General features: G+C 44.0%; 2 protein-coding genes across 6 annotated transcripts in view; one reads left to right on the top strand and one right to left on the bottom strand.

Moving 5' to 3' along the window:
* Nucleotides 1-23: 23 nt before the first annotated feature.
* CUNH17orf75 (chromosome unknown C17orf75 homolog) lies at nt 24-15338 on the top strand. 3 transcript variants are annotated; one of them, XM_019646993.1, is made up of 11 exons: nt 24-349; nt 5737-5858; nt 6605-6688; nt 8249-8374; nt 9264-9407; nt 9655-9712; nt 10962-11081; nt 12331-12395; nt 12517-12653; nt 13519-13622; nt 14151-15338. In XM_019646993.1, exons 1-11 carry the CDS (start codon nt 260-262, stop codon nt 14364-14366), a joined length of 1266 nt encoding a protein of 421 aa, XP_019502538.1. In that variant the 5' UTR covers nt 24-259; the 3' UTR covers nt 14367-15338. The 3 variants fall into 3 exon arrangements, with proteins under 3 accessions (XP_019502538.1, XP_019502539.1, XP_019502537.1); XM_019646994.1 differs by lacking the exon at nt 24-349 and adding an exon at nt 5400-5505; XM_019646992.1 differs by lacking the exon at nt 24-349 and having other exon boundaries at nt 5658-5858; nt 14151-14744.
* Nucleotides 15339-19827: 4489 nt separating this feature from the next.
* RHBDL3 (rhomboid like 3) overlaps nt 19828-27140 on the bottom strand; it is a 46254-nt gene continuing 38941 nt past the window's right edge. For all 3 annotated transcript variants that reach the window (XM_019647113.1, XM_019647112.1, XM_019647111.1), the window contains 2 exons: nt 26208-26268; nt 19828-23526 (listed from right to left, as the gene is read on the bottom strand). In XM_019647113.1, the coding sequence (XP_019502658.1) occupies nt 23255-23526; nt 26208-26268 (333 nt within the window). In that variant the 3' untranslated portion in view covers nt 19828-23254. The remainder of the gene's footprint in view (nt 23527-26207; nt 26269-27140) is intronic.

Raw genomic sequence — 27140 nt, forward strand, 5'->3', positions numbered from 1 at the left:
GGGTGGAGACTCGCGGCCGTTGAGGGGCGGCCGCCATCTTATGCGTTTAATTGGTTCCGGCTCTGGGTTGGCTGTTGGTTGATCCCTTCGGGTTTCCTTAGTGAAAGAGCTGGCCGCCTAGGTATGCCGAGAAACCTGCGAATTAGTGGGGACAAAAGGCAACAACTGAAAACGTTACCAGCGTAATTAAGAGCAGACTATAAATAAAGGATCATTGAGACAGCGCCCTTTTTTCAATTGAGTGTCATTGCCCGCCCGGATGAATCCTTTCTGTAGTAAGTGTGGGACATTTGCCTACTACATGCCAAGTCCAAGAAGTCGCAGTCTCTTTCAGCCTTGTAACGCACAGGTTGGTGACAGATGCGTAAACAACGCTGTGTGGTCAGCGCCATGATGGGGGGAGGGGGGACGGTCAATGGAAGCAAGAAAGTGCGTGTTTGAGGCTGAGCACGTGAAAAACACGGGCAGTAGCGCTGAAGCTCATAGTAAGGGGGCTGGTGACGAGAGAAACCTAGGGAGGCTGGCACAGGCGATTTCTGGAGATCCCAGCAGCAGTCTTAGGAGCTGGACTTCATGCTGAAGTCTGCAAAACAACCCAGGAGTTTCAAGAGGACAATTGGAGAATAATACACGTTTAAGAGGTGCTTTTAAGAGTCCGGTACTTGGGTTCATTTTCCACCAGTGCCAACTGCCTGCCTCAATGACTTCAGGCAAGCCATTTAAACTTCCTCCGGCTGCACTCAGAACAGAGTTTGGCATAAAGAAATAACTATTAATGTAAATTATGTTACTAGTAAAAGGAAAAAAAATAATAGACACCCATGGAGTACTTAACTGTGTGCCAGGCATTGTAAGTTTTACATTATAAGCCTGTGATGTAGGTGCCATTATTAACACCTTGTTAATATAAATGAAAAAGAGACTTAAGACAGTTTAAGTCATTTACTCAAGGTCAGAGAATTAATAAGTGTGGAGCTGAAGTAGATTTGAGTTTCAGAAAAGTCACTTTGGCCACACTGAACAGTGGATTGGTGGGGCCTGCGAGAGAGACCAGTCCAGAGAATAACAGTAACCTGGGTGAGAGAAGAAACTGGTCTGAAGTAGGGTAGTTAGTAACAGGAGGTCATTCCTTCTTTCTAAAATAAGCAAGTGACTGAAGAACAAAAGGACAGCAACTTGTCTGTTCCCCTTCCCCCAATTCCCCAATAAAAATCTTTAAAAAATAAATAAATAAAATAAGCAAGCAAGAAAAATAATTTTAGGTAGTGCCCAGTGCTCTTCCAAACAAAAATGCAAAAAGAAGGTGATGGAACAAATAAGGATGTCTACACTCATCACTTCTATTCAACATTACACTGGTGGTCTAACCAGGGTGGTTAGGCAACAAAAAGAGATAAAAAGGAATCCAGATTGAAAGAAGTAAAACCATCTATTCACAGATGGCATGATCTTGTTATGGGTAGAATTGGATCATTGTCTCTCTCCCACACACAGAAAGAAAAATCACTCAATTGAAGTACTAATCCCCAGGACATCAGAATGTGAGGTTTTTTAGAGATAGTCTTTACAGAGGTAATCACGCTAAGGTGAGGTCATTAGGGTGGGCCCTGTTCCAAAATGACTGGTATCTTTACAAGAAAGGAAATTCAGACACAGATATACATAGAAGGAAGACAACGTAAAGAGACATAGGAAGAAAACTACTACCTATGACTCGAGGAGACAAACCTGGAATAGATTCTTCCCCCACAGCCCTCAGAAGGAACCGACCCTGCAGACACCTTGATTTTTGACTTCTAGCCTCCAGAATTGTGAGATAATAAATTTGGTTGCTTAAAGCACTGAGTCTGTGGTACTTTGTTATGGCAGCCCTAGCAAACTAGTCTGCTTGTATTTGGAAAATCCTAAGGGACCCATAAAAAAAAAAAAAAATAAATCTAAAGCTAATAAATGTTCAACAAGGTTTACAATACAAGATCAATATACAAAAATCAATTGTACTTTTATACACTTTCAGTAAACAATCTGTAAATGAAATTAAGAAAGCAATTCCATTTACAATAGTATCAAAAAGAATAAAACTTGGGAATAAATTCAACAAAAGTTCAAAGCTTATATTTTGAAAACCAAAATATTGTTGTAAGAAATTAAATAAGATCTAAATAAGTGAAAACAAACAAAACAACCCTGAAATTAACTTCAATTAAATGGCTACAAAACATAATTTTAGGTCAACAAGTCATCTGCAACTCAATTGTGTGGTATTAAGAGTTCTAGAGCCAGAGTGTTTGGGTTTGAATGCCCCGTTGCTATTTATTAGCTATTTTACCATGGATAAAAGTAACTGGCCTTGACTTATTCATCTGTAAGGGGGATAATAATAATATCTAACTCATCGGGTTGTGAGAATTAAATGAGTATTTGTAAAGCATTTAAAAGAGCCCTCACACACAATAAATGCTCAGTAAGCATTAGCTATTGTTATTCTACGTAAAGTTAATGTGGCATGTAGGTGTACCTTTAATATCTTTGATATGGCTTGAGATGAAACATGCAAGGAAGGATGCCACAGAGTTACAAAGTCTTAAATTAATTCAGCAAACAGTTGAAGACCGTAAGCCATGTGCTAGGATAGAGGATATAGCAGTGAACAAGCTGACATTCTAGTGAGGGAGACAGACAATAGACAAATACATAGTGTCAGGTGTGGTAAGCCTGATAAAGATAGGATATAGACTGATGGGACAGCAGTGGAGGTGTGTGTGGGATATGTTTTGTATAGGATAGTCAGAGGAGGTCTATCTGAGGAGGTGACATTTGTGCAGAGACCTGAGTGATGTGAAGGAAGGAGACATGCAAATACCTGGGGCATTGCAGGCAGAGAGAAGGGCAGATTAAAAACTGTCAAACTGAGGGAAAAATTAAGAGAGTTTGAGAACTACCAAGAAATGTGACTGGGCCAGAGTGAGCAAGGGGGGAGGCGACAGCAAATGAAGTCAGAGGGGGAGGTAGAAGTTAGATTATGAAGGCTTCTGTATGTCCCATTATCAGAGCCTTACTCTCAGGTTTGTTTCGAAGACCCAAGCAGGAGAATACAATATAAAATAGCAGTTAAGAATATGAATTTTGGGGGCAGGCTGAGTGGCGTGTTGGTTAAGAGCTTGCCCAAGAGTGCGGGCTCTAAGCAACAGGGTCGCCAGTTCGATTCCCACATGGGCCAGTGATGCTGCACCCAAGCTGAGCTCCCGCTGAGCTGCCAACATGGCAGGATGGCTCAGCTGGTGAGAGCACATGCTCCTAACAAGGCTGCCAGTTTGAATGGTGGGCTAGACCCACCCGCAAGTAAGACTGAACTGGATACCTTGAGCTGAGCTGCCGCCTGGATGGCTCAGTGGATAGAGTGTGTGCTCTTAACAACAAGGCTGCTGGTTTGACTCCCATATGGAATGGTGGCTACGCCCACCCGCAACTAATTGAACACAGTACCTTGAGCTGACTGGACTTGGAGCTTAGCTAGCTGCGCCCTCCAGAACTAAGACTGAAGGACAACAACTTGGCTGTTCCACTCCCCCAATTCCCCAACACTATTCCCCTCCCCCAATTCCCCAATAAAAATCTTAAAAAAAAAAAAAGTATGGATTTGGGAGTCAGATAGACATACTTTGATCACTTATATTGACTGAGCCTCAGTTTCCTCATATATAAAATGAGGATAACCTTCCCCGTTGGTTCAAGAATAAATGAAATAAAATAGGTACAAATCCTGGGCCACGGTTACTGCTAAATAAATGGTAGCTGTTAAACTATAAATGCTACATTGATATTATTGATATTGTCAGTTGATAGATGAACTTGCAAAGCCTAGCATCCTCAGATTATGTCCATCAATCGTCAAGAAGCCAGATCACCCCAACTGTCCACATTACTTTCTCGGCAGTAATCCCATTCTGTCCTTCCCCATGTGCATGCCTTACACCTTCAGTTGTGTTGCCAGCTTCTTTAGAACAAAAACTTAAATACTGGGTTGTCTTTCTATATGTGCATATATATATTCTAATTCATTCTTTTTAATAGCTGTGTGGTCTTCTGATACACATGTGTATTAGTTCCTATTGCTACTGTAACGAATGACCACAAACTTAGTGGCTTAAAACAACACAAATTTATTATATTACAATTATGGAGGTCAGATGTCTGAAATGGGTAAGCAGGGCTGAGTTCCTTCTGAAGGATCTAGGGGAGAATCTGGTTTTTGCCTTTTCTAGCTTCTAGAGGATGCAAGAATTCCTCAGCTTGTGGTCCCAAATCACTCCATTCTCCACTTTAGGTATCACAATAGCCTTCTCTTCTCTGGTCTCCTGTCTCCCGCTTATAAAGACTCTTTTGGTTACATTGAGCACACTTGAATAATCCAAAATAACCTTCCCATTTCAAGATCTTCAATCACACCTGCAAAGGCCCTTTTGCTATGTGACGTACCATATTCTCGGGTTTTGGAGATTAGGACGAGGACATTTTTCGGGGACATTATTCTGCCTACCACCGCATGTACCATAACTTATTTAATCAGTCCCCTATTGACCAACATTCAGATTGTGTCTAGATTTTCATCTTTACAAACCATGCTTCGATGAATACCTTTGGACTCATATATTTTTGCCCTTATGTGAGTTTAGCTATATGATGATGCCCTGGTGTTGTTGCGTTGATAGTCAAAGGTCATGTGCATTTAAAATACTCATAGATACTTTCAAATTTCTTTCCAAAGCATGTGCATTAATTTTATTCCTATCAACTGTTTAGGAGAATGACTACTTCCTCACACACTTCAACACAGAGTATTATCGAACTTTTAAATCTCTGCTGATCTGCTAGGCAAAACGTCCTACAGTGTACCATAAATTTTATTTGAAGTTGAGCAGTTTATTTATGTATTCTTTGTTTTCATTTCTTCTGTGAACTGCCTATTGTCTACTTTTTGTTGTTGTTTGTTTATTGACAAACGACAGCCGTACATCTATTGTATATGTTGAAAATATTTTTCCCAGCTTGTCATTTGTGTTTTTGACGTGGGCCACACAGGAATGTTCAGTGCTTACGTAATCAGATTAATCTTTTCCTGTATGGCTTCTAAATGTTAATCTTTTCCCGTATGGCTTCTAAATGTTAATCTTTTCCCGTATGGCTTCTAAATGTTAATCTTTTCCCGTATGGCTTCTAAATGTTTTGTTATGTTTAGAAAGGACTTCTTCAAGAATTTTTTAAATTCTCCCATATTTTCACACCTCCCCCCCCTTTTTTTTAAAGGAAGTGGGTGTCAGTTTTAATTCTGAAATGTTTGATCAAACTGGTGTGTGCGTGTGTGTTTGCGCGCCTGAAAGGAAGTTGGAGGGCAGCTTTAGTCTTCTTTTCCATGTGCCTAGCTAGTTGTCCCATCTTTATCACATACTAGGTGTCCTAGGCGTCTTAAACGACAGAGGAGAAAAAGGAGTTAAAAGAGAAATGGTAACCGTTTTTCCGTAAAGCTAATTTAGTATGCCCGCTAGTCCCTACGGGGAGATAAGCCTTCCTGGCCCGCTTCCTCCCCTGAGAACCCGGGGAAACCAGCGGAACGCAGGTGCGCGAGGGCCGGGAGCCGGACGAGCCTGGCCCCCGAGCACTGTACGGCAGCGGGGGAACGCTTTGGCGGGGACACAGGGCCGCGTGGAGGCCGCCGCGATGCTCCCTTCCTTGCAGGAATCGCTGGATGGGGATGACAAGGAGCTAGAGAGCAGCGAAGAGGGTGGCTCCGCCGAAGAGCGGAGACTCGAGCCGCCGCCCAGCAGCCACTACTGTCTCTACAGCTACCGCGGAAGCAGGTGCAGCGCCAGGCCGTCCCTGTGTCCCCGACCCGGTGCCGCATCGCACCCCTGGCCCGGCGGCCTGGCCGCTCTCAAACGCCATCTACTTTCCAGTGGAGGGTTTTTGCCTGAAGGGCCCTCCTGGCCTCACGCCGTTCTTCCGGGCCCGCATCCGGGACTTTTGTGCCTGGCCTTCCTTCCTAAGCCTCTGCGCTCTATCCTTGTCATTTTCTCTACCCTCTATCCTTGTCATTTTCTCTGCCCCTTCTTGTCTCCCGTGCCTTTTTTTTTTTTTAGCACAGTGCCTCGCATGCTCAATAATGTCGATTTCCATCTCCTGTCCTTCCTGTCATTATCTCCCAACTTTCTTCCATTTACCCCCCACATCCTCACCCCCACCCCGATCCTCTGTTTATCCTCTGTCCTTGCTGCCTCTTATTTCCTCTGCCCAGCGGACTCCACTGGGCCACTCTTGGCCCTTTAAAGTCTGTCTCACCCCCCTCCCGTGGAAATTTCCTTGATTTTTCTAAATAGTTAATTTCCCTTCCTCCACCTCTTAGGTGGCCTGGAGAAGGAGCTTTTACCAAGCTTTTTATCAACTGTTTTATGGGTTTTCCTTATGAGGATAGGCAACGGACCCATGCACTTTTAGCTGGCAGCATTTTTAGTTGATTGTTCGCCCCTACCCTGTTGGCGGGGGCCCATATACTGGGCTTGTCTTAGAGCCCATAATTGATAGCTTTATTGCTTTTTGCGGCGTGCAGATTGGCACAGCAGCGAGGGGACAGTGGTGATGATGGAAGCCCAAGTGGCACAAATGCAGAAACTCCCAGTGGTGATGATTTCAGGTAAAAACAGCTTGACCATGACCCATGCTTGTGCTTGTGTTTTCCGTGCATCCCTGGCCTGTCGAAGTCATTGGGTATACCCCCTTTCCACTCAGCTTGCCCTGAGTCAAATCACCAAGGCCACCGATCTCCTAGGAACCTCATCATGATTTCCTCATTAGTTCATTCATTTAAACCTGGGGCAAACCCAAATACTGATAGTGCCCCGGGGAGGCTAACCAAAAACATTCTGAGTTTTCTTGATTGGAAGGAACTCCAGTAAAGATTCAATATCCTATGAGTACCAAGAAATTTAAAATCTTCCTTTTTCCCCCCCATTAGAATGCCCTTTTCTAGCTCCTCTGCTGTACACTAGCATATAAACTCCAGGACAGCAGGGATTGTTGTCTCTGTTGTTCATTGATGTCTCCCTACCTAGTACCTTGAGTGGTATCTGGCACTGAGTAGACATTGAATACGTATTTATTAAATGAATGAATGAATGGATGAATGAATGAAACAAGACTTGATGCAAAGTAGTGATGCCTAGTGAGAAATTTATGGATGAAATGATATGATGCCTGGGACTTGCTTCAAAATAAATCTGGAAGTTGGGAGGGTGCAGACAGCATGAGGGTACAGATGAAACAAGATTGGCCACAAGCTGATGACTGTCGAAACTGGGTAGTGGGTTCATGTGCAGTCATTATACTAGTCTCTCTGCTTTTCATGTGTTTGAAATTTTCCCTAACACAAAACAAAAGACCTTGTGAAGTATTGGGTTCATGATCTCTATTGGGAAGGTTTATGGTGGAAGACCTTTTCTTCCTGCATATTCAAATTATAGACTGTTTATGCTACAATCTAAACCAAACTAAAATTTTTATCTTTAGCTCATAAACGATTGCTAAAATAGTGTGTTTATTCATGGATAACAGGTAGTTAGATGATTGAGGAAAGAAGGGGAGGCATGAAATAGTGACCTAGGAGAGTAGAAGAGTGAGTGAACTAGGAAATACAGTGATATCTGGTCAGCAGTAAGGGCCCACTTGAGGCTAGTAACCATTAATTTAAACGGAGACTAGACATTGTAGGTGCAATTTTTGTCCAACGAGATCCAACTGCATAGATGCAGGTGCATAGTAGGTAGAGAGCTGGATTCATCAGGCCTGAAGTTTTGTTAAGCCAGTACATGAGGTGAAAGCAACCAAGGGGTTAAATGAGAATTTGTGGCGGGGTGTGATTATAATGACTGGCCATGGAATTTAAGCTGGATAAGAAGAAGGGAAGTGAGATGAGAAACTTAAGGGACTGTGAAAAAAAGGTAAGGTCGGTGGATTGGGGAGGGTCCCAGTGGAGTCATAATACTAGAGAGAATGAGCTGGAAGGAGTATAATTTTAAACTGTGTGATGAGTTTGCTCATACTTGGTGACATACATTCCTAGGAGCCTCCCCAAGAGGAGTCAGACAGAAAGTTTTTCAAGTCCTTAAAGGGACTCTGGCTTTTAGCAATAATCTGATTTATGGGTTGTGAATGCAGTAGGCCACCGGTAAGGAGTGTGTGTCTTTTATTTATCAAGCCTCTCTTTGGCGGAGACTAATCTACCATCTGAAGTGGAGCCAGAGCTGCGCAGTTTCATTGCTAAGCGTCTTTCTAAGGGAGCAGTCTTTGAAGGGCTGGGTAATGTTGCATCTGTGGAGCTGAGGTAAGTGTAAAATGTGCTGTGTCCTCAGTTTTTATTTCTGACCTAAATATGAGAAGTGACGAGAAACTCCAAAAGAGCTCCCACCAGTCCTGCAAAATTCACCTTTGTTCTCTGCCTGCCCGAGCACTGGGCCTTCCACATCAACATTTGTGGAGTGGAATTAATTGAATGGCAGAGACTGCCTCCTAAGTGTACTCATTTAGTCTTACTTGGAAGAAAAGAATTAATTACCAAAACTAAAATCAGATACTCTACAGTTTGTAAAGTGCTTTCACGAACTTTGATGCCATTCTCCCTACAAAGCGGGCAATAGAGCAGATCCTCTTACTTACATTTTCAGATGAGGAAATAAACTCAGAGTTCAGGTCACAAGGCTCGTTACATCGATGGAGTTCAGGCTTACATACAGGTGTCCTCAGTTGAATTCCAGCCGTCTTTCCATTACACCCCTTGATTGTAGTTCACTTCAGATCATGATGTTGGCATCAAGTCCACTCAGGAATATGAGGCCACAGGTCAAAGATGAGGCCACAAGATAAACATGCCACATCTGCCTAGAGCTTCAGTGATCCATGGCGTTTTGAGGGAGGAAAAGAACATGGTTGTATTTATGTAAACATGGATATACTATGAACAAGAGTGAAATATGCATGAATTTTTCACATAGCCAAATTAAAAAGAAATTCCATGTTTGTTAGGTGATGCTTTAGCTAAAGCCCATCATGGTGTATGTTCATGTTACAAGTGAACCAAAGAGAAGTCTGGAAAGTTCTGACCTAGTTGGCAATATAACAGTATTGCCAGATCAAGATGACCATGGTTTGGAGCAGCTCACAAAATTATATGCATGATTTATCAAAATAATACAATGTACTTTTTTCTTTTATAGAATTCCAGGTTATCGGGTCGGTTGTTATTACTGCCTTTTTCAACAAGAAAAACTGCTCCCTGAAACAGCAACAATGGACTCTGAACACAATCTTTCAGAGTATGTGGTCTGTTTTTTAGGAGGGTCTGAAAAAGGACTTGAGCTATATCCTTTCTTTGGTCTTTGAGGATGTCAGGAAGGAAACTGCCAGAAGTCAAGTGGAGGAGTATTACTACTAACCTCCACAAAGCTTTCCTACCCCTTATGCATTTACTTGAATTACATACCTTCATATGACCAGTTTGTCTTAGCTTATTTTAATTTAGTTTGTGTTATTTGCAAGATTTTATATTTCTATTGAGAGATGAGATACGATCTTGATTCATCCTGTGTGACTTCCTTAAGAACATACTTTCAGGCTTGAATTGGACAAGTACATTCAAGGGCTGAAAAATAACATGAACTGTGAGGTAAGAGGATTCATTCAATAGTTTTTAAAGACTGAGTTGATTAACCTACTGTAACTGCTATACTTGTCAAATTATACAGGGGGTCACAAAGACACCTAAATTCTAAAACCGTGCTACTTTGTGGGCTAGTTGAAAGGTACTTGTTAAGGGATGCAGGGAATATAGTCCTATAAAAGCTATAAGTTTTACAAGACTGCTTCTGATGTTTTGTATCCGTGAAAAATTCAATCCATTAAATTCAATAGTGTATGGTAGCATGCCAAGCGAGGAAGAGGATGCTCTTTTCCTGATTTTTAGGCACATGAGATTTATATTGTAGTCAGAACTAATGGTCCACGAAGCCTCTGGCACCAAAGACATGCTATGCAGTGGTATGACTGCCCTTGAACTCAACATCAAAGATTTTTAGAAACAATCCATTTTTCATTAATGGATCTTTTATGAATTAGATAACATCCATATCTATTCATTTATCCATATCTTTAAAAAACTATGCATTCAGCTTGTAGCAGCTGTTAAAGCCATAATTCTTATAAATTTACTACCATTACATATGATAATAATTCCTTTTACTTATCATGCACTTATAAGACACTGCAGGGGAGGAAAGGCTAGCATATGAGTGAGCCAGGGATATCAATCTAGGGAGAGCTACTCTCCCAGACTGGAGCTATTCCACTAGTCCCCAGAAGGCAGCACAGCCTAGAAAGCCAGATGTGCTCATGGCAGCATGTCTAACAACTGGAGTGGGCTTGCATGCTTTGATGAGTTAACTTGTATCCTTCCCTGTTCACATTTTGAGTGTGAATGAACTGTCTACATTCCTTCAGTCATTAAATAGGCATTTTATAAGCTTATACATAGAGGTTTCAGACACTGTACCAGGTGCTGGGAAGACAAGAATTATTAAGAGAGTATCTCCAGTGAGTATACAGTATACTGTGGGGAGATGGACATGTAAATGCACAATTCCCAGTGAAGCAGCATAGAACCCTATTAATTCAGTCTCTTTATTTTATATAATTTCTTAGTGTGTTTTTAAGAAATTCAGTATAAAATTAATCCCCACTCTGCCCATCCAGCCCAGGGAAGTTCTATCACAATTCCTTTTTTTGAGTGGTGGTGTTAGCTTAAAAAAAAGAGGGGTCTGTCCCCAGTTCTTTTCACTGTCAAGAGTATCATGAGAAAGTGTTAAGCCCACTAAGGTGAAGGCTTATATTAAAGCAAATGACATTGTCTCTTGATCTAGGAAAGGGGCCTGGAGAACCACATCAAGTCCTACCTGAGCAGCTGGTTTGAGGATGTCATATGCCCAATCCAGCGGGTAGTTCTTCTCTTTCAGGAGAAGCTCACCTTTCTGCTACATGCTGTAAGTCTTGCCCAAAAAGTGTTTCCTTAATCGAGAATCACTTTGGCAGAGTTTGGATTCTTTAAAGACATTCATTTTTTTTTTTTTTAAAAATTTTTTTTTTTAAATTGGGGAATTGGGGGATGGGAACAGCACTGGGGAATTGGGGGAAGGGGAACAGACAAGTTGCTGTCCTTTTGTTCTTTAGTCTAGTTGTGGAGGACGTTGCTTCACTGGCCCAAGTTGGCACCATCATAGCGCTCTTCCTGGGCGAGGCAGATCAGTCACCAGCTTCTGGACAGCCGCTCACGCTGGCTGCTGGCTACACACGGTAGCCCATGGCAACCCACTGCAGCAGGGGCTGCAGCCTACGCCGTTGCCGGCGACTCATGGCCGCCCAGCTCCAGGTTGAGCTTTTGTTCAGCATCTTAGCTGTAGAGGGCAGTGTCACTGGCCTTCATATGTGGGATCCGAACTGGGGCTCTCTGGCGTCCCAAGCCAGCTCTTAACCACCATGCCACTCGGCTGGCCCAAGACATTCATTTTCATTTTCATTTTCTTTTTCTTTTCTTTCTTTCTTTCTTTCTTTCTTTTTTTTTTTTTTAGCTGAGCCATCCTGCCACCTGTTGGCAGCTCAGTGGCACCTCAGCTCGGGCTGTGAATCGAACCGGCAAGTCTATTGCTCAGACATATACATTTTAACATTTCTTACCCGCCTCCCCCGCCGAATATTCATTCAAGCTATGCTTGCAATCAGGATAGACCACCCTCTATTTACTCAGATCTAAAACTTACATTACTAAGGTAGAATTGCAAATAATTAGTCTTCCTAATAGGATAAAACATTTTTAAATAATTACTTTTTGAAATGATCTGGGAGAGGTGTAAGTTCCAAAACCATTTGAGAAGGAAAACAAAAACCCAAAGTGATTTTAACTAGATAAAAATGTCCATGTAAAAAATTCACGAAAAAAAAAGTGCACTAAAATAGCCAGATACTGGGGAAGGCTTGAGTAAACAGCCAAGTTTTTCGTTTAAATGTGTGATGGGTAGGTGCAGCTGAGACCGGATGGCCTCATGAGACCAGGTGGGAAAACCAAATTTCAGACTGTTTGTGAGCAGCAGCTGAACAAGGCTCTCTGGAGAGCTCCTGGGCAGTACCCACCAGGCATGTGGTGGTTTGGGGGAAGGTGACGTTTAGTCACAAGTAGCTGCTCAGTAAGGAAAACTGGAATACATGTATCAATTAGGCTTTATTTTTCTCTCGTAGGCTCTGAGTTATACTCCTGTTGAGGTTAAAGAATCAGATGAAAAAACAAAGAGAGACATTAACAGGTAAAGAACAGTTTTGCAAAGAGAGAACTTTTTCTGCAGCAAGCCTGAAATGTATGTTTTTATTGCTTTCTTCCTCCCATCCTTCAATATTGTTTGTGGAAAAGGACTGTGTATGTGGCAGGTTTCTGAGTGTGGCTAGTCTCCAAGGCCTTATTCACGAGGGCACCATGACATCTTTGTGCATGGCCATGACGGAGGAGCAGCATAAGTCTGTGGTCATCGATTGCAGTAGCTCCCAGCCTCAATTCTACAATGCAGGTGAGCCACAACCTCTGAAGCAGGTGTCCTAGGGCTCTTGGCAGCCACTGTTTTTGCACTGAGAACAAATGGTACAAACTTACCCTTCCTGCCTTGTGCAGTTTTACATGTTTATCCCAAATTCACCAAAACCAATAGCAGTTCTAGAAACATGGAAATCACGTCATGCCTAGCAATTCCACTTCTAAGTATATAGAGAAACTCTTGTATATGTATACAAGGAGACAAATAAAAAATGTTCGTAAAGGTATTGTTTGAAACAGCAAAGAATTGGAAGCAACTTAAATACCTATCAACAGGAAAATTGATACACTGCTATAGTCATGCAATGGAATACTATATAGCAACGAAAATGAACAAACGAGTTACATGTGTCTGTGTAGCTCACAAACATACTAGTGAAACAGCCATTAAAGAAAAATACATAAAAAGTTTTAACATACGCAAAATCATACTATATAAAGTTTATATATATATATATATATATATATATATTTTTTTTTTTTAAAGTATGTAGCAAGAGTTTTAAAGAAATAACATGGGAATTAAAATCCTTTCCGATGGGAAAGGAGAGGGATGCATTTGGGAAGCGGCACATAGGGGCTTCAAATACTTTGGTATTTCTTAGCCAGGTGGTGAGTACACTATTTTCTTAGACTGTGATAGCAGTCTTAATTCATTACAAGTGTTTTTATAAAGAAAGAATATCACAATGTATACAAATATCAAATCACTGTTCTACACCTGAAGTTAATATCATGCTATATGTCAATTATACCTCAATTTTAAATAAATAGAAAGAAAAAGAATAAATGATTGTGCTTTGCAGGATTTTTTTATTTAATTTTTCTAAAATATTTTCCAGGAAGCAACCGGTTTTGTGAGGATTGGATGCAGGCTTTTTTGAATGGTGCTGAAGGAGGTAACCCTTTTCTTTTTCGACAAGTACTGGAGAACTTTAAACTAAAGGTAATTAACTGTCTGTGTGCCAGTGCCACATATAATTTTTGTCTGAATTTTAATTAGTACCAGTGACAGACTAACACATCTGCTTTACAGCTGTGATGTCTATTAAATAGGAGGTTCTCAAAACTAAATCCTTAGAAGGCATTTACTTTATGTGTTTCAGTGGCTTCTGCATTTATATCACTCCATTTCCAGTTAATTGAGTTGAATGCTTGCTTATATCTCAGGGACATCAATCTCATAATTTGTGACATAGCTTACTTGGAAAGAACAAAAAAAGTGACTCAGTTTCTACGGGTTCAAACTTCTGGTGGGGAGGAGTGTTGTCACCTTATTTAGGAACTTTTTTACTTTATATGAGATTTTTGTTCTGCCAAGAGTGAAACATACTAGCAATAAAAATGACAGAAATATTTAAACTATAAAGCAAACATCTCAGCAACATATATTGAGTTTTCAGCTGGATAGGAGATATTTTTCAGGCTTTATTATCTCAGTAAACACATATTTAACTGGGTAATCTTTTTCTAGGCGATACAAGACACAAATAATTTGAAGAGATTTATCCGACAGGCAGAAATGAATCATTATGCTTTGTTTAAATGTTACATGTTCCTAAAGAACTGTGGTAGTGGAGATATCCTTTTGAAGATTGTTAAAGTGGAACATGAAGAAATGCCTGAAGCCAAAAATGTGGTAGCCGTCCTTGAAGAATTTATGAAAGAAGCTCTTGCGCAAAGTTTTTGATCATAGGTTTTGAGATAACTGTATTGTGAAGTTGTATATTCCAGTATTGGTGTTTGAAATTGCAGTAATTATAATTGTCATAGGATTGCTGTTTAAGATTTGAAATGCATTCTAGATTTTTTCATTTTGTACTTTTAAAATTTAACTGAATTAGACATGAAAATCTGAGGAATGTCTTCTCTGCGTCTTAGATAAATGTGTGTTAACGAGTTGTGGAATTTTAGTACATTGCTGGTCCCATAAATTCTGGACTTCAGGGAGTTGTTGCTGAAAAACTTCCAAGGTGATTTAGTGGCTTCTCTCAGGAGTCTGCTGCAGTATTTAGCAATCTTCTCAGAAAAATCATAACACTTCTTTTTCAATGTACTATAGCTTCTTTTCGAAAAAATGTACTCTTAGTCTTAGGACAGATTAGCACCATGACACCATTTCAAAGACAGATCTGTGCATCCTGTGGGTGCTTGATAGATTTTTCTTGTCTGATTGATAATGGCATGGATGATGAAGCCAGCTTTTAAGTCAATATACAGATAAATCATGAGTGTGTAAGAAATTAAATGAGCTTTAAAAAACAGATGCACTCACTTCAAGATAAACATTCTCTCTGATGGAAAGCTACTGGGGAAGTGGCCCTCATCACTTTTTTTCATTCATTTGTTCATAGGTATTAGCCAAGAGCCTGTATTTTTTTGTTTTGTATAAAAATGCTAAGTTTGTAAACAGAATGTTAAAAATGAAACAAAGTACATACATTTTACAAGCTGTAACATAAAGAATACTAACAGATTCTTCATATCAGAGTTACTCATTGATGTTAGTTTTTTGTACTTTCTTACAAGCTTCATGTTTTACTCTGAATCAGTTGAAAGTGCCCACAGCTAGAGCCATTTATAATTCCCATGGAAACCAACTGTAGCTACACACACGATTGCAGTTTGTTCTGCATAACTTTTTTTTTTTTTTTTACTGAGCCATCCTGCCACCTGTCGGCTGCTCAGCTCAGGCCGGGCATCGAACTGCTGTTGCTCAGAGCTCAAACTCTTGAGCGAGCTCTTAACCAACTGAGCCACTCAGCCGGCCCTGTTCTGCATAACTCTTTAATAAATCCATTTGATAATGATTTTTGTTTAGAAGATCAGAAGTCTTGTGTTTTCACTGCCCTCAGGATGCTTGGAGGAATACGAGCCCATAAAAATCCTCTTCTAAACTCATATAAATTCCCACTAAGTGCTGAATTTTAACTTCCAAAATGACTGACAACAACCTGCTTTCTCTTCTACAGAAGTCTAGGGACATGACTCAGCAAGCCATTTCTTTTCCTTTAATGAGAAATACAATTTAGGATCTTCATAAAGGCTTTCATATGGTTTTAAACTTTAATAACTTGGATGGTAGGCAGTGTTGGAAAAAAAATCCAAGTAGCATATTTTTATAGCATTAAATTCAGAATGACTATGGGAAATAAGCAATTTTATGGCACTACCCTTGCATCGACTTTTTCTAATGTACTTGGTTGCCTGCTTGGAAATTAATTTTTTAAATAAATAACATTAGGACATCAGCATTTTGAGTTTGGAAAACATATTTTTCTTTTTCAAATTCATATGTCATTCAAGAGTCCATGTTGTAAATGGCATTTAAAAGCAAATGTATTACCTGTTTTAAGTAATTTATGGACATAATCAAGGTATAATTATATATTCCTTTTTTCTTTTTTTTTAAGATTTTGGGGAATTGGGGGAAGAGAACAGCATTGAGGAATCTGGGAAGGGGAACAGACAAGTTGCTGTCCTTTTGTTCTTCAGTCTAGTTGTGGAGGATGTCGCTTCACTGGCCCATGTTGGTATTATCATTGCGCTTTTCCCGGGTGAGGCAGATTGGTTGCTGGCCATCAGGTGGCCTGGTGGCTCTTGGCAGCTCACGCCGGCTGCCAGCTGCTCATACTGGCTGTCAGCCACTCATGGTAGCTTCCGGCAGCCCACTGCAGCCCCACTGCAGCCTACACCTTTCCCGGCGACTCACAGCAGCCCAGCTCCAGGTGGAGCTGTTGTTCAGCATCTTAGCTGTAGAGGGCGGTGTCACTGGCCCCCATGTGGGATCCGAACCGGGACCCTGCTGCTCAGAGCTGCCGTCCCAAGCCAACTCCTAACCAATGCGCCACTCAGCTGGCCCTGCTTATATATTCTTTATATGTACATACATGTATATATATATATACACACAAACACACACACACACACATATATTTTGTAATATAGGCTCACTACAATACAGTTGTATATAATACAGTCTTATTTTAAAAGTGTGACAAACTGTATCACTACTTTAGACAAGGACATGAAATTGAATGTTTTGTTGGCCATGAAAAGAAACTCAAAAAGCTCACGACCAGAATATGTACTGTATTCAAATCTGAATAAGCTAAATGTATTAACTTTTAAAGTTTTGGAAAGGATTTGTTCAGTGTGGAATACGCTTATGTATTATTTGTGTGCTATACACACAGAGGAAATGTATGTTTGCCATGTATCAAAAATGGTTTGTTTATCTGTAATTATATTTGTAATACTACTACTACTACTAATAATGATAATAAAACAGCTTCTCACCAATGCAGTCAGTTTTATTTAATGAGCTCAATTCTCAGGCCTGACATTTTTATTAATTCACATCAAGTTTATGTGGAAATTATACTTGTTAAGGAATTTGTTGAAAATCTAATCACCTGCTGGGATACATCTTTCTGAACCTTACAAGAGGCATCAGGCAGGGTGTAAGAGCAATTTCTATCGCCATGTTTTATTCATTGTCCAGTAAAGTTACACCTGTAGAATGCAATAACCCAGGTCACTTCCTTTCACTCTCATTCATTATTAACCATGACAGAATGCCTGTCTTTTACCAGAGGATCACTTATACCAGATGCCAGAAGAGCCTTCAGGCTTCTCGAAAATAAGATTCAGTTACCAGGACTACACTTTCCTAACCATGTGTCTTCTCAGTAATAGAAACCCCACTGGCTTCAGTGAAGTCTTTCCACTTGGAGGTCTAAGAGGGCAGCTCTAGTTCTGTAACTGCTGAACTTCCTAATTGGGGCTCACAGACTTTAAATCACTGAGTTGGCATACGTGCTAGATTCTGGAAATCGAGGGTGATAGGGGGCAGTAACGAATTGCTAGCTGTGGATTTTCCTGTAAACGGTTTCTAGGAGGGAAGACAAAATGGATATTCTGTTAAGTGAACACTGAGTGAATGTTCCAAAGTTCATTACTGTTCTTGGATGGCCTTACTACAGTGAGACTGGATCTTTAAACGAACACTCTGACACTTCTACAGATTTAGTGACCTTGAAGTCCTACACACACACCTGAGTGCTGAGAGCATGAACTTTGCAACCAGGCAGTCTTGGGGATGAATCCAGCCATGCTACATACTACCAGCAAGGTACTAAACTTCCCTAAGCCTTCCCCTCATGTGTCAATATAGGGCTATTTATACACACTTCACGCCAAGTAGCTGTACAATAAATGAGGATAAGATACTGAAAATGCTTCCTCCAGTGCCTAGTACATAGTAGGTACTCAGTAAATTCTCTTCATAATTACATTATCGGTAAACATCTTATGAAGTTATCGGAAGAATGAGAATCTGGTAGAAGGGAGGAACCAGAAAAGTGAAAAGGGAAGTGCTAGGAGGCCGAAGGCAAAGCGAACAGAACAGTTCAGGGCTGTCCAGGGAGCCTGCCTTTACGTGCCTCAGGTGATGGAGCCCAGGACTGACTCCTGGGAACACTGCTGCTCAGACAGGGTCCCAACTTTCCTCATAGGAAAGTCACTTTACTCTCCAAGTAGGTTCTTTGGGGCCACCGGTTAGCTCAGTTGGTTAGAGCACAGTGCTCCTAACACCAAGGTTGCCAGTTCGATCCCCACATGGGCCACTGAGTTGCGTCCTCCACAACTAGATTGAAACAACTAGTTGACTTGGAGCTGATGGGTCCTCAGCTCCCATCAGCGAGAATGGGAAAAACACACTGTTCCCCAATAAAATTTTTTTAAAAAGTGGGTTCTTTGACTTAGCCTGCACTGTACTCCAAAGTTTGTTTTGGGATGACTTCTGTAGCATTCAGAAACATATATATATATATATATATATATATATATATATATTTGTTTGTGATATATAAAAAATATATATGATATATATATAATATAATATATACATATGACGTATATATATCATATACATACATATATTTATGCATATATGAGTATATATATATGTATATATTTTATATTGGGGAATCGGGGAAGGGCAACAGTGTTGGGGAATTGGGGAAGGGGAGCAGCCAAGTTGTCCTTCAATCTTAGTTGTGGAGGGCGCAGCTAGCTCAGCTTCAAGTCCAGTTGCTATCCAGCCGCCTGTCAGCAGCTCGTGGCCGCTCAGCTCAAGGTGCCGTGTTCAAGCTTAGTTGCCCACCATCCCATGTGGGAGTCGAACTGGCAACCTTGTTATTAGGAGCACGTGCTCTGACCAGCTGAGTCATCCGGCTGCCTGTTGGCAGCTCAGCTCGGGCGCAGCTCACTGGTCCATGTGGGAATCAAACTGACGACCCTGTTGCTTAGAGTTCATGCTCTTAACCAACTGAGCCACTCGGCCAGCCCCAGAAATATCTTTAAATGATACACAGGAAACTGGTGTGAAAGAACATTACCGGAAACAACTCCCATGCTGAATTTAACAGGGTAGTTTAATCCTCAAACAAAATTTAACGGTTGAATGGCAAAGCTACATACACTGCCACTGGTTTAGAAAAATGCGTGGAAACAGTTCACTTTCTCAGGCTGCATCTATTCCAAGTGCACTTGATTGTTAAACTTACCAAGCACCAGACTGACCTTTAACGTTTATGCTCCTCTTGTCTCCTCCTGTATGTGAATCGACCACGCCCTTTTACCCGAGAACATTCCTGTTCCTTCCTCAAGATCAAGGTGTTGACAGCCCCCAGAAAGACCTAAAGCCTAGGCTATCAGGGTAAAGAAGGAAGTACACGGACTTAGAAAATTTCAAAGAAGATTCCTCCAAGAATAGTAGTCAAAGTATTCATCGCTCATGGGGGTATAGAGTAAGATGGAAGGAGAAGCCAGGACAGACAGCAGGCACATAGGTTCTGGACCTAAGGCCATGGGTCAGTTGCCTTATTCACAGCCACTCCTCCCCCAATGATACACAAAACGGTCTATCTGTTTATAGGAAGAGAAATCATGGCTTTCATCAACCACTCAAAAGCGCGCAGTAACTCCAGAAAGGTTAAGAACCACCAAACCCGAAACACGGGCACCAAGAACCAATGCCCGATTCGTACTGTATAAATCACAGACCCCACCACTCCTGCTGCCCACCCTCTCCCCTTCCCCTGACCCAGACCGAGATGAAACAGGCTCCAATGCCAGCCCTTCAGGTCACTTTCTGAATCACCAATGCCTTAAAAAAAAAATCTTTAATGGAATCTGTGCTCAAATAATATGTTACAACAAAAATATACAGAATGTACACAATACAAAAATATTTAGAAACAAACGTTACAGCTTGTGTTCTGTTTTGTTTTCCACTTAAGTCCTTGTGGTGGGGGAAGTGGGGGCGGTGGGGGGGGAGTTCAGTGTCGGGCACTGTTTTTTAAGGCAGAGGAGTACCCGCGCTTTCCAGTCAGCCCTGGGAGCAACACGCAGGATGCCAGGAAAGGGCTTCCGCTGTGCTCGGGAACCTGCATTATTTGCAAACGAAATTGGACACCGGGGAGAGATCTGGGTTTGGTGAGCAATGAGTCCCCTAATCCTCTGGGCAAGAATAGTTCTCATGGAAATTGAGAGTCCTATTAGCTGGCGAAAGTGCCTCATTAGGGAGCTTTTCCTAATTAAAAAATGGATGATTAATGGTGTCATGGAAGTGAAATTTCTCCTTTGAAGGTTTGTTTTCCTTTCCCGGGTTTCTGTGATTCCTCTTCTGTTTAACGAGAGCTCGCGTCTGCGGCTGCTGTGTGGGGAATCCCTAGATTTCAGCTTCTGTATCATGGCGATGAAAATCCAACCTCCCTCCACAGCCTGAAGATTCATACCACCCTCAGCTTTCCCGCACGCTGGCCAGGTGGCCATACTGGGTGAGGCGGGAGGACTGATGTGGACACGCTGCCAGCAGGGTCCTGGGAGGGAACAAAGGGGCCTGCTGGGGAGAAAGCATGACACCAAAAAGTAAACCTTTCTTACGGGACATCCGTCTCTGGCCCTTGGGTGGGAGACCTGGGTTGTGTGAAGTGACTGTTGTCACCGGTGGGTGCCCCTGCTTGGAAGGGATGGCTGGGAGAGGGGAGTGGAGGTGGGTGTTAGGCAGACCAGAGAACTTTTGGGTTGCCGTTGGATACCCTGCTGACAGGGAGCAGTTCGGGCTGGTGGCCTATGGTGTAGCTGAGGCTCTCAGCAGGCTCCAGACCTCAAAGGACAGAGTTACCTGGACGGTGGATGGGGTTCCCGCCTCAGGCAGTCCATCTCAGTAACAAGCTTCCATCTGAAGCCCCAAGGGAACGGGATGCTTCTCTGAGGGCTTTCTAGAATCTTCTGGTTCAGTCTTCTCACCCCTGAGAGAAGAAGGTTCCTCTCCAGGCCACACCAGACAAAGACTGCTCCTTCCACCCACAACCCAGAAGCCCCAGGTGCCAGGAGGGGCACTAGCTGCCTCTGCTCCTCCAGGAAGGGTCATCACCACTCAGGTTTAGCAGCAGCTGCAGCCCATGGCCAAGGCCCCCTTCTCCACCATCCCCAAGTCTTCTTGGCCCCCAGTTCCACCTCAGTCTCCTAAGAAGCTGACTCTTCCAGCTACACCTTTCTCTCAATAGGTCACGGAATAGCTGGAAGGACACAGACAGATGTCTCAGGGTGACGCAGCTCAGCTAAAGATCTGGGCCCACGCCACCTCACGTTGGCAGTCCTCAGCACAGCGCTGGCACAGTGCAGCATGACCAATGCAGCACAGGAGCCATATGTGGGGACCAGGGCAATCTATTTAGCATTGGGCAAAGACAGGGAAGGGCCTGGCATAGCCTACAGCTGAGTGGGGTGCCCTGGCTGCAGCGGCCCACAATCCCCAATTCCTGGCCTGGCTGACTTTGGACGTCGGGCCTCAGTGTCCATAAAGGTTCTGATAAGCATGTGGCTAGTAGGATGCGGTTCCCACACTCCTGCCCTTGTACCTGCACGAACCCAGTCCCTTTGCCTCCCACACTTGGGTTCTTTATCCTTCTGGGCTGTCAGTAGTTGGTAGTTCAAGAGCAGTATAAAGGGAATGACATTCTGTCAAAGGCCATCCTCCCCATGCTCTCCCCTCAGGGCCTGCACCAGCTCCTGGTAGGGGGTTATTTGCTTGGCCTCATTTTCCCACTTGTGAAATGGTGGTGGGGATGGACTTGATAGGGTTCAAGTTACCTCCTAGCTCTGAGCATCTGAGTCTGTGGGCTGTCCTCGCCTTTGACGCTCATCCAAGCACCCAACAATTGCTCTTTAGAAGCAGTTTTCCACCTAAATTGGAACTCCTTTTGCTGCAACCTCCTGTCCTCCCCGGCTCAAAAGGACACATGGCCTTAATATTCCTGCTCCAGCCTGTCTTGTACCCCCAAAGCCCCTTGCCTCCTAAGGGAGATAGGACAGAACCTTTTCAGATATGAAGGCCACCCTAGAACAGAACTTGGCGAAGGTGAGGACACCCTCAGCCTCCTGAGGGGCTCTGGAAGGGAGTGAGGTCTCCCCCCACCAGGGAAAATTCTTTCACTGGTCCACAATTCTCAGAGGCTTGGAAGGGATGGGGTGGGGTGGGGGTGCGGTGGGAAAGAAGGGACAAGCTTTGCTAAAAGCAAAGATCCTTAGGAGCTGTCCCTTCCTCTCACACAGACCCCCAATGCCCCTCACAGGCTTCCGCTGCAGTCTCCTAGGCACCTCACAGTGCCTTTCCCATCACACGGGCACGTCAGCCCACCAAACCGTACGTGCACACACACATCGGAATATCACCTGCACAACCAAAGGAGAGGCACAAGGTAGGGTCAGGACAATGGAAGGGGAGGAGTACTGGGGCACTGGTGTGAGATGTCAGCACTCCGGGAGAAAGGGAGGGAGACGTCACAGTTGGTCCTGGGACGTGCCCGAGTGGAATTTGGGATGAAGTTCATTCCCTCTTGCTTGGGTTCCTCTTGCTGGGTCCCCCCAGGGCAAGGGTGGGGCCTGAAGTTACAGAACCTCCCTCCTCTGTCCCCCTAGGCACTAGAGGCCACACCCCAGTGCTCACCCACAGGCACAGGAGGGCACCTTGGGCTCCACCCAGGCCAAAGTCAACATGTCCACGGCCAGGCCTTCTTCCACTCCAGAGCCCCAGACCCTATAGCTGGAGAGGGAACACTTCCTGGGCTGCAATCATCTCTGGGCCGAACAAGGAATTGCCGGCTTCTACCCCCTCAGGCCCTCCTTACACCCTTTCGGTCTCTCAGGGTGGAGGCTAAGGCTGCTGCCCAATCTGACAGGGGAGGAGACCACTGAACACACGGAACATGCCCAGCCCAAGGGGGCGGCCACTGTCACCCCACCCCAGGCCTTTGCTCTGGCCCCATTATTTTCAGAACAGTCTAGAAAACAACGGTAGCCACATCCAACTTCTCCAGCAGATGCTTTTCAGAAAAGAGGCTCCATCCATCGCGTGTCCATATCTGAACACACGTATCACAGCGGCCCAGTGTCTCTCGTCCTCTCCTCCCTGGCCTCGCTGAGCTGGTGATGAGGAAAAGAACACAGATGCTCCTTTCTGATGCTGCTTCTCCCTCCCCGACCGGCCGACCGTGGTCCTCCAGCCCTTTAGGGGGGCGGTGGCAGCTTTAAGTCTAGCAGCGTGTAGGCAAAGATATTCCAGAAGACAGCAAACAGCACAAAGATGGTGTACATGGCCACAAAAATCCACCACAGGGACTGGTCCTGCAGCCTCTGCTCGTAGTTCCTCAGGACCACCACGCCCAGGGTGATGCCCACGGCCACGCCACCCAGGTGCGCCACGAAGCTCGGGTGAGGGCACGGGGGATAGGCCGACGGGTGGAACCGGAGCCACACGGCCCGCCCAAACTCCATGCTCACTGCAACGGGAGGAAGCACAGAGAAGTCACAGGAGGGCCACTGGGCAAGGCCTTGCACTCACTCCATCCATCCATCCATCCACCCAGGCGCCCACTTGGCCCATAAATTCATTCACAACAGGCCAAGTACTGTTTTTTCTACGTGCTGGAGGTATAGTGTGAAGAAGACAGACAAAGCTCTGTTCTCCCAGAGCTTACAGGATCTGGCAATAAACCGGCATACAATTTCATACATAAGATAATCTCAGTATGAGAAATTTTATGGGAAACAAAAATAGGTGATTTCACATCAATGCTGCGTGTAAGGAGGAGGATTCTTTAGTTTGGGGAGTCAGGCAAGATCTCTCTAAAAAGAAGACATTTGAGCTGAGATGTGACTATCAAGAGAAGACCCTCGGAAGAACATTCCAGGCAAAGGAGACAGCTCATACAGGAGCCCAAAGGCCCTTGCACCCCTGCTGTCATGTGTCCCGGAGGCTTGGTCTCCCTATCTGTATAAAGTCTCAGTCTCTAAGTACCAGGCTACACTGCTGGAACATTAATAACAACTGTAATATGTGCTAGCACTTTACAGTTTATAAAGTGTTTTCCTGTGTTATTTCAAAATGCTTAGGAAGCCCTCAAAACCAGTGCTTTTGTGGTTGGAAGGAGGGATGGAGGGGAGAAGGGAAAAGAAGGAATGGAAATAAACAGTCGCAACAAAGTGCTGGAATTTCTCCCTTCACTGATTCTAAAACACCCCCATCCTGCTCTCCAATCCATCCTTCTTGCATGAACTTCTTGGGTTGGCCAATCCAATGGGAATGTCCTCTCTTGCAAGGATAGGAGCTGGGAAACTGTGCCATTTTGATACCTGCCACCCAAGGACACTGAGGGCAGGTGTTCCTATCCCCGTTTTACAACCAAGGCAAATGTAACAGATTGAAAGAAGGGATGTACATTCCTCTGGGGATTGCCTAACCTTGTCATGGGCCCTGCAACTCCAAGGATGGCCGATAGATGGCGGAAAAGGAGCAGCCAGGGATGGACATTGTGTCCATTCCTCCCCAGGCCCAGAAGCATCTTTCTGCCTTTGCTTAGCAGGCCCTGTGTTCCACAAGGGAGGTTTGAAAGACATGGTCCCCCATTCCAAAACAGCATTTGTGTTTTTATGATGCTTAGAGTTGGTTTTTTAAAACAGCAAGACTCATGCTTCTCTTCCCTTCCTTGCAAACAAACTCAAGAGTCTGAGCAGACAGGGAAGATATGGTCACCTCAGCACCCTACCCTATTGTCCCCCACTGCCCCGGCTCAAAGAGTCTATGGGCTTTAGGGCTGGAAGTTCCTCTCTGGAAGTAGAAAACCTCCAACCCCATCCAGAAAACTGAGACCCGAGAGCCCTGAAAGCCATGAATATACGAGGCAAGGGACGCCAAGGTGGATCTCAGTGGAGCTCACACAGGGCCCCCTTCATCTCATGCTTGTTCTGCCTAAGTCTTCCTCTTCCTCTCGTCGTTGGTGGCCGACCCAGGCAGAGACAGCCAAGTGCGCATGCCCTGCCTGGCGAACGTGTGCGACAATGGAAATGGCACAGGCTGGCTCTGAATTCTGGCTCTGTCACCTCTAGCTGGGTGACCCTGGGAAAGGAACTGACCTCTCTGAGCCTTGAGTGCCTACCTGTAATCAAGCCTAATAATACCCTCTTCATAGCTGTATTCTGAGCACTGGAGGACACACCCCCTCTTCCCTCTTCCTGTCTCCATTGCTTCTGTTCAGACTTTGATCTCTGTCTCAGAATGAGCCTTTTGGCCTCTGGTCTCATCCCCGAACACTCAGCGCCTACTTCATGCTGCCGTCTGGCTGGTCTCAAATCTGTCAGTAACGCTCTTGTTTAAAGCCCCCCGGTGGCCTCCCAGTGTATTCAGGCTGAAATCCAATGTTGCTCTTTGCATGTAAAGCTTTTCATGATCTGGCTCCTCTTACCTCTTATCACAATCACACGCAGTCACGAATCCCATAGGTTGGTTTTGCTAACTGAATCGTCGCTGTGCCCCTGCAGCTGCCCGTTCTTGTTAACGCTGCATCTTTGCCGGAAATGCCCTCCTGCACCTTGTCTGCATGGTGAACACCTACCTGCCTGTCTTGAACACTCAACATTACCTCTGCAGGTAGAACTGACTTCTGCCAACTAGGGCCCACACCACCATGTTTGTAGGGGTCATGGAGTATACTTTGTAAACCTGCTAAAACTACCAGTGTGTGTGTGTGTGTGTGTGTGTGTGTGTGTGTGTGCGCGCGCGCGCGCGTGCGCGCGCGCCCGTGTATGCACACAGGCATAGGTGTGTTTTTCTGGGAAAGAGGTATCTAGCTTCCAACAGGAGATCTCAAAGGATCGGCTCCATCACCCCAAAGGTTATTAAGAAGTGATTTTTTCTTGATCTGGGTGCTGGTCATTGCGCTGGACACTTATCCTGTGTGCACTTTTCTGTTTGCATATTATGTGTCAAGAAAAAGTTTGAGAAAGGTTGAGAAGCAGCAGAGTAGGCCAGACTTCTCACCAAACATCCCTACTTTGTTGCACGTGATTGACATGGCTCCCTCTTTTTATTTTTCTGGACCACAAGCTCCTGAAGGGCAGGGGCTGTGTCATCTTTCTATCCGCCAGGCCCAAAGCAGGACTCCCTTTCCCCATCAGGACTTACTACAGATCAAGGCCACAGCCATCCGCAGCAGCTTGAATTGGCACTTCATGCCCGACCAGTTCTAGGAAAAAAGGAGAGAATTCCATTAGTTCCAGATCAGATCCCTCCTCTGCACATGTATCTGGCTTAAGAAAACCTGACATTTAAAAAAATAATCTTCACTGAATTCCTGAATGAGGGGGTTGTGGCTTAGTCGCAGATCCCACCGGCATGGCTTTGAGACTTTAGGCACTGGTAAGTTGATTGCTATCAAAAAGCTCTTGTGCTGCACTCACAGAGGAAGAGCATCTAGATCTAGGGAGATGAGAGTTCCGGTCTCCTCTACACACACAGACAACACCTCAGAGTTGCATTAATGGCTGGGTCCCACAGTTGCAAAGGGCTGCAGAACACCAAAACAAGCAAAGTCAGAGCAGAACCATCAGTATGATAAAAACAGCAACAAAAAACAAACAAACAAACAAAAAACCAACCCTCTAAATCCTGCATATGAGGAATGCATGAAGAGAAGACTTAGGGGTCAAGTTCACTGCTGTCAGCTATCAAGTGAGCCAACACAAGGAAAGGGCACATTCAGTGTAACCTGCAAAGCAGATGACTCAGTGGATGAAAACTTCAGAGAGAGTTTTTTTTTAAGCTCAGCATAAGTTTCCACTTCTAATAAGCAGAGCTGCCTAAAGATGGAATAATCCATCTTGGGGGATGGTGAGTTTCCCATCATTGAGGGGCTCACACAGGGCTTTGCGTCACTTGGAGGGGACGCTCTAGAATCGGGCATTGGAAGGGGGTGGGCCAGATGGCCTTCAAACAAATCCCTCTTTCCCCTGAGAATCTCTGAACACTGTGAACCTCCAAAGCAGATGAACAGAGTACAATTATTCACCTCACAAAAGGATTTTTCATTTTACAAAAGACTTCGCCACGGGGTTCCTT

This window comes from Hipposideros armiger, unplaced genomic scaffold (assembly GCF_001890085.2).
Source record: "Hipposideros armiger isolate ML-2016 unplaced genomic scaffold, ASM189008v1 scaffold_108, whole genome shotgun sequence".
In the NCBI taxonomy this organism is placed as follows: domain Eukaryota; kingdom Metazoa; phylum Chordata; class Mammalia; order Chiroptera; family Hipposideridae; genus Hipposideros; species Hipposideros armiger.